The 7,399-nt window shown below is 45.8% G+C and overlaps 1 protein-coding gene across 1 annotated transcript in view; it reads left to right on the top strand.

The window, feature by feature from the left end:
• Positions 1–1,275: 1,275 nt before the first annotated feature.
• Positions 1,276–7,399, top strand: part of DCLK3 (doublecortin like kinase 3) — a 33,101-nt gene continuing 26,977 nt past the window's right edge. The window contains exon 1 of the mRNA XM_079947535.1: positions 1,276–1,428. Coding sequence (XP_079803661.1) covers positions 1,365–1,428 — 64 coding nt within the window. The 5' untranslated portion in view covers positions 1,276–1,364. The remainder of the gene's footprint in view (positions 1,429–7,399) is intronic.

The following is a 7,399-nucleotide window of genomic DNA, read 5'->3' as shown; positions in this document are numbered from 1 at the left end:
TCATGTTTGTAGCTTCGAAGACACTATCCAACCATCTCGTCCTCTGTCGTCCCCTTCTCCTTGTGCCCTCCATCTTTCCCAACATCAGGGTCTTTTCCAGGGAGTCTTCTCTTCTCATGAGGTGGCCAAAGTATTGGAGCCTCAGCTTCATGATCTGTCCTTCCAGTGAGCACTCAGGGCTGATTTCCTTAAGAATGGATCGGTTTGTTCTTCTTGCAGTCCATGGGACTCTCAAGAGTCTCCTCCAGCACCATAATTCAAAGGAATCAATTCTTCGGCGATCTGCCTTCTTTATGGTCCAGCTCTCGCTTCCATACATCACTACTGGGAAAACCATGGCTTTTACTATACGGACCTTTGTTGGCAAGGTGATGTCTCTACTTTTTAAGATGCTGTCTAGGTTTGTCATTGCTTTCCTCCCAAGAAGGAGGCGTCTCTTAATTTCGTGGCTGTGTAGTGCAAATTTTTTTTAATTTTAATCTTAATCTTAAACTTTTCTTATGAATGGCTAATATTTGTCCTTGTGAGTTGTGAACTGTGTTATACTACTTGTGGCTTGTAGGAGTCCGCTGTTTTATTTGATTTGTTTTGTTGTGTTGTGTTTCATGATGGGCGTAAAGCCGAATAAACATTTGATTGATTGAAGGGCAGCTTTTCCTGGCAATGCCAGAGGAGGAAAGCTTCACCTGCTGGCAGAAATGACCGGCAGAATCCGCGACCAAGAGAAAGAGACTGTGGAAGAAGATTGGAAGAAGTTTAAAATATATCTTAAGAGTTACTATAAAATTGAGGAGTGCTAAAATGCTAAGGGAGAATTAGACGTAGAATTACAGCGGTAAATCTTGTTTAGTTTAGGGTGAAATTGAAAAGGAGAATGAATTTATATTTAATTGGCTAAAAGGGTTGTTGAACAATTGTTAAAAAAAAAAAAAAAGGATGCAAAAAGGGGAAGGTATGGGGAAGTCCGAGAAAAGAGGCTTATGGAAATAAGGTTAAGAAATTATGATTTTTTGTGTTTGTTTTTATGTTGTTTTTGTGTTTGTTAAAAAGTGGAAATTAATAAAAAATTTATTAAAAAAAAAAAAAAAGGAAAGCTTCACCTGTTGGAATTCCGGCTTGGCGCCGGCAGCAGCGAGAGGCTGGGTGAGATTTCGGAGCCGGGCGTCGATGGAAGAGCGGCAGGAGGCAGCAGCAGCCAGGCAGCCTCCCGGGAAAGCGACGCCGCCGCCGGGCGGGGCGCCGCCTCCGCGGGGAACAGAAGAGGCGCCGCCTCGCCATCTCGTGCCCGCGTCTGCCGCCAGAGCGCGAGGAGACGGAGGAGGAGGAGGAGGAGAGCGACGGAGGGACCCAGCGCAGCGGGGACCATGCCTGCCGCCGCGCTGCCGCCCCCCTTGCGCCCCGGCTGCCCCTGCGCCCGACACCATCCCGGTGAGTGGTGCCCGCCTTGAGCCGCAGCGGGGGCGACCCTCTTGACTCCCCGCCCACCCCTACGGGACCCCCGCGCCCCGTTTCCTCGGCCAGCCTCCCCCTCTCCCGGCTTTAGTGAGTTTTTCGCGCGCTCCCCTGGGCGGGAGTTTCGCTGCCCCAACTTGAGACGGGAAAGGGAAGCGTGACGAGAGGAAACGTGTGAACGCCTCGCCCGCCCGCGCAGGATTCCTTTGAGACCCCACTCTACCCCCCTACTCTCTACCCAGCCTACAGCCCTCCTCTGCCCTCTACCCGCACCCTATCCCTTACCCCACCTCCAGTGGCGTAGCGTGGGTTATCAGCACCCGGGGCAAGGCAAATAATTTGCGCCCCCTAACACGTGGATTTGCGCCCCCTAACCCGTGGATTTGCACCCCCTAACCCGTGGATTTGCGCCCCCTAACCCGTGGATTTGCACCCCCTAGCCCGTGGATTTGCACCCCCTAACCCGTGGATTTGCGCCCCCTAACCCGTGGATTTGCACCCCCTAACCCGTGGATTTGCACCCCCTAACCCGTGGATTTGCACCCCCTAACCCGTGGATTTGCGCCCCCTAACCCGTGGATTTGCGCCCCCTAACCCGTGGATTTGCGCCCCCTAACCCATGGATTTGCGCCCCCTAACCCGTGGATTTGTGCCCCCAACCCGTGGATTTCCCTAACCCCCAGATGTTGCGCCCGGTGCGGCTGGCCCCCCCTGCACCCCCCACACTACGCCACTGCCCACCTCTCTTCCTACCCTCTACCCCCATCCTACCTCCACCGCCATCCTACCCCACCCCTACCCCTACCTCCACCCCCTCTTGCCCTCTACCTTCACCCTACCCCACCCTCCTCCTCCCCTCTACTCCCTACCCCACCCCTACTCCCACCTCCTACCCTTTACCCCCTAAACCCCCCATATCAGCCTCCTTATTGACACCCCCACATTTATCTGCCCTCATTCTGTGTTACCTCAGGTGATTAAACGGGGGGGGGGGTGGTGCTTGGTGGAGGTTTTTTTTAAAAAAAGAGGATCCTGGGCTTCAGCAGGTGGGGGAATACCTGGTAGATCTGCTGGTCAGAAACGATCCAGAGGGTTTGTAAGGCTGTCTTCTGAGTCCTTGGGAGAATCTTCTCCTGAAAAGGCAATTCCTAGCTGGGTATCGACTGGTTTCTATCCTGGGCAGAGCTTGTTTCAATGCAGGAGATACCACAATACAGTGGTACCTCAGGTTAAGAACTTAATTCGTTCCGGAGGTCCGTTCTTAACCTGAAACTGTTCTTAACCTGAAGCACTACATTAGCTAACGGGGCCTCCCGCTGCCGCCATGCGATTTCTGTTCTCATCCTGAAGCAAAGTTCTTAACCCAAGATACTATTTCTGGGTTAGCGGAGTCTGTAACCTCAAGTGTATGTAACCAGAGGTACCACTGTAGTAATCAGAATCAGAGAATCGTGGAGTTGGAAAGACCCAGAAGGGTCATCTAGTCCTACCCCCTCCAGTGGATGAATATTTTTGCCCAACATGGGATAGCTAGCTAGCAGGAGTGTCAGCTTGAATAGAGTATTGGGGGTTGGGGCATAATTGATCACATGACGCAGCATGCACACACTATTTGAATGGCAGTGCCCATCAACTTGGGGAGCAGCCCCCTCAAATATTTTATTGGGGGGGTGAAGGGACTTTGGCCCCACAAGTTGACTCATGTGCTAGCAAGAAGTGAGCACACTGACCTGTCATTTCTCTGTTTATTGCCAGTGAAAAGTATGGTGCAGTTGCAAAACAGCAGCAAATTGTGATGTGAACTAAACATCCGCTTCCTTTCATTGGCTGGGATGGGGGTTGGAAAAAGTTTTGTATCTTTTTGGTCTTGGGATCTCTAGTATCCTGGGATAGGAGGAACAAAAGAGCCCTCCCAGCGCTTCCTGATTTTTGATCATAAAGTTATCGCTTCATAACTCTGACTTTCTTCCCCAGGTGGCTGTTAGTGGTGATCAGATACAGTAGCTGTCAAAATTAGGAGAATAAGTAAGCATGGGCAGAAGATGGACTTTGTGGTCCCTTGGTGACTTAATGGCCAATAGGGGTAGCACCACCTGTTGGGACTTTTTGCAAAAAGGATGCCAGACCAGATGAATATTGGCCAGTTCCAGAAAGCCACATCTCTTGTTGCGCCGGATTCCACTCTCAGGAGTCGCTTTACACAAATTAAGTGTTATGAAGATCCTTTATATGTTTTCCTGCTTTATAAAAATTTAAAACGCATCAGTAGACTATGTGGCTGCTGTTTTTTTGGGTCACTGTTTCTCTACCTGCTGCTTATTCTGCTTCCATGTGATAGGCACAGGATAAGGTAAAATTTCTAAGACTTGTTGAAGCCAGGCAGCTCTTCCCTTCCACACTATGCTACTTGCCCAATCTTGATAAGAAGCTGCCTTGATCTACCTAGCGACACTGGCAGGCTCTGTCTACAATGATTGACCTTCTACATGCCAAGCAGATGCTCTGTTACTAAATGATGGCCTTTCTGCAAAGTGTGAATCAATGAGGACCCTTTTTTTGCGAATATTCAACCTTACTAACTAGGTGTAGGCTGGGAGAGGCACGATCAATAGGAGTATAGCATCTAGATCAAGGGAAGTAATAGTGCCACTGTATTCTGCTCTGGTCAGAGCTCACCTGGAGTACTGTGTCCAGTTCTGGGCACCACAGGTCAAGAAGGACACGGACAAACTGGAACGTGTCCAGAGGAGGGCAACCAAAATGGTCAAAGGCCTGGAAACGATGCCTTATGAGGAACGGCTAAGGGAGCTGGGCATGTTTAGCCTGGAGAAGAGGAGGTTAAGGGGTGATATGATAGCCATGTTCAAATATATAAAAGGATGTCACATAGAGGAGGGAGAAAGGTTGTTTTCTGCTGCTCCAGAGAAGCGGACACGGAGCAATGGTTCCAAACTACAAGAAAGAAGATTCCACCTAAACATTAGGAAGAACTTCCTGACAGTAAGAGCTGTTCGACAGTGGAATTTGCTGCCAAGGAGTGTGGTGGAGTCTCCTTCTTTGGAGGTCTTTAAGCAGAGGCTTGACAACCATATGTCAGGAGTGCTCTGATGGTGTTTCCTGCTTGGCAGGGGGTTGGACTCCATGGCCCTTGTGGTCTCTTCCAACTCTATGATTCTATGATTCTAAGATTCTATGAATCAGAGCTTGCTTCAGGATCCTGCTCTGTCCTATAGTTTTTCCTCATTAGAGGGTCATTGCCTGAAAGCCATCGCCTTGGTGGCAAAGTTGTTCTCATGTTGTGAAGGGCAGGGACTGCTTCTGTCAGAAATGCAGGCCTAGTTCTCCATCTTTGCAGGATAGTGAATGTAATTTGTGTGGGATGGATATATCTCATGGATCTATCAGCAAAGTGGTTAAGAGACTGGTCCTTTTTGTGTCGCCTCCAGCTGGTTTGTGCTTCTTAATGAGTTACTGTCTCCAAATGTTTGTATATCTTCCTTTTCAAAACTTGGAAAATATTTAACTAGAGAATCTTAAAGTCTGCTATAGCTGTGGAGGGTGAAATAATTGTGGTTGGAGAACGAGGTGAATATTATTTCAGAGACTTTTTTTTAAAGTTAAGTTTGCATCCAGTGAAAAGCATCGCAGTATTCTCATTTGTCTAGTTTCAAATTCAACAGCTGTATTAAAATTCTTTTTTGCGTGTGGCAAATCTGAGCCAGGGACACTTGGCCCAGTTCACATGTCACATTAAACTACAGTTTAAAGTTATTATTTTAATATTTTAATATGAATGTGCCTTGTGCTAGTAAATGCTGCTCAGAAGTTCTCGTTCTAGTCCTCCCTTCTTGCTGTGTCACCAAGAAACAGACACTCCAACTTCTTGTGATATCTAAACCTTGACTCATGGTTTGTTTCTCTCTAAGCAAACCATGACTGGTAATCAACAGTTTGTTCTTGGTTTACTGCTTGTAACTTGAAGAGAAACAAACCATGAGCCAGGGTTCAGACATCACAAGCCAGGTTTTGGGAGAAGAGCAGAGTGAGAACTTTTTAGCAGGGTGGGCGAACACATAGTTTTAAAATATGTTTTAATGTGAATTTGCAAACGACTGTATGCTTTATTGTGATATGAGAATTGGACCACTGTATTGATGTGTTCTACAAAAAAACACTTATGAAAAACAACTTTTTTAAAAAGTTGTTTTGGCTTGTCGTCATGGTTCATATTCCTATGGCCTGTGATGGGAGTTCATTGGAGTTCATGTTAACAACCCTTTCAGCAAATGAGCAAATAATTTATTGCAGGAAAAATAGAATCTGGTTTGTGTATACTGTTGGTTGAGTGCATACTGCTATCCATCCTTTTTTGTTAAAGAACAAAGTGAAGACTTTTGATAAAACTTAGACAGGTGTCATTAGATTTGCAGGAATTTGGTGGATTGGAAAAGCAACCAAACCTTTCAAAAATCCAAGTTGTTTCAGCGTTATAGGGAAAATCAAGGATATATTGATGTTTCAATCAGTGTTTGAAACTCCCATTGTTCTAGGTGCAAATTGCGACAGAGAATTAGCACAAGCACTTTCTGAGCTCTGGGTGCAGTACTGCGGCTAAGATTTCAGCTTAAAACTGCAAAGTGGAAGGAAAGGAGGACCTTTTTCTGCCTCCCCACTTCCAGCCACTCTCTGAAGCCCGGAGAAGAGACCCCCTTAAGAATATTAAGGGAGTGGGCAGGGAAAGGACTAGACCACATGGAAAATAGACATATTATTTTAGCTGCAGTTCATTCATTTTCAAATTTATATTTTTGCTATTAAAAAGCATACCTAGACATTCCTCTGTTGCGCCCATAACCTAGGTTTAAGGTGCCATTTAGCTCCCAGTTTTCATATTTCTAACACTGGTTTCAATTCTGCTGAAAATAATCATTTTTATGTTTTTAAAGCATGACTTCTAAAATTCAGTAGTTCCAATTGAGAACAGAAAATGCCATAGTATACTTAAATGAGAACAGGTTTGGGACTCTATAGTCATTTTGGGGGGCAAGGGGGCATATTTCTACTCCACATAAAGTGAATGTGTTCTAGTTGCTTGAGAAACAAGCAAACAGCAGACTTTGTGAAGGTGCTAGGGCTCCAGCTGTGTATTTTGTCAGTCATGCATATCTGCCCTTGGAAGAAGCTTAGGTTGTTAGTTTTGGCTTTCGCTTTCAGGTTGCCTAGGTTTTAAATGTTGAATGACTGGAAAGGAGTACACAGGGACCAAAGGGAAAGCATTCCACGAAGAAGGGAAGGCGGCTATGATGTGCAGTCTGGGAGCATTTAGCCTGCAGAACTTCTGCCTGGATCTCTCAACACTGACAGCGTTGTCTTTTCGTTTCTGCCATAGTCCTCCAAAAGTTGAAAAGTAATCTCTCTTTTAGAGCCAGTTGCCCCTTAGCAACTTGTGCGTATGATGTATACATGCTAAGCTCGATACTGTGACGTAGGGAGAGGGTGGAAGCTTAAAATATTATAAATAGATGCCTGAACATTAAAGAATCAAGCTGCATGGATTGTGTTAGTGCAGTGGGCGGATAGTTAACATGAGTCTTTTATTTCCGTCGAACACTTCATAAAAAAATGCATACTTTTTTCATTATTCGATAGAAGTCACCATGAAAAAAACAATGTGAACAGTTAATATGCTTCCTTTTAATATTTTTGCTCTTGACTTCAGAGCTATGAGTTAAAGGGGGAAAATGCTCCCTTTTTAGAAAGACATCTCCTTTCTAGAAGCTACCCACTTCTCTTTCAGTCCATACAAGAAATGTGTACTTAATAATAAGAGGAACTATGGAAATTTACTTTGGTATCATGTTAAAATTTAAGTATAGTGCCAATTAGCAAGGGATGGGTTCCTCACCACAAGAGAGTGATGTGGCTGTATTCAGGACCTCTGTTATGA

The sequence above is a fragment of the Podarcis cretensis genome, assembly GCF_951804945.1.
Source record: "Podarcis cretensis genome assembly, chromosome: 12".
NCBI classification, from domain to species: domain Eukaryota; kingdom Metazoa; phylum Chordata; class Lepidosauria; order Squamata; family Lacertidae; genus Podarcis; species Podarcis cretensis.
The sequence above is the reverse complement of the archived record's forward strand: the minus strand, read 5'-3'. Positions and strand labels throughout refer to the sequence as shown.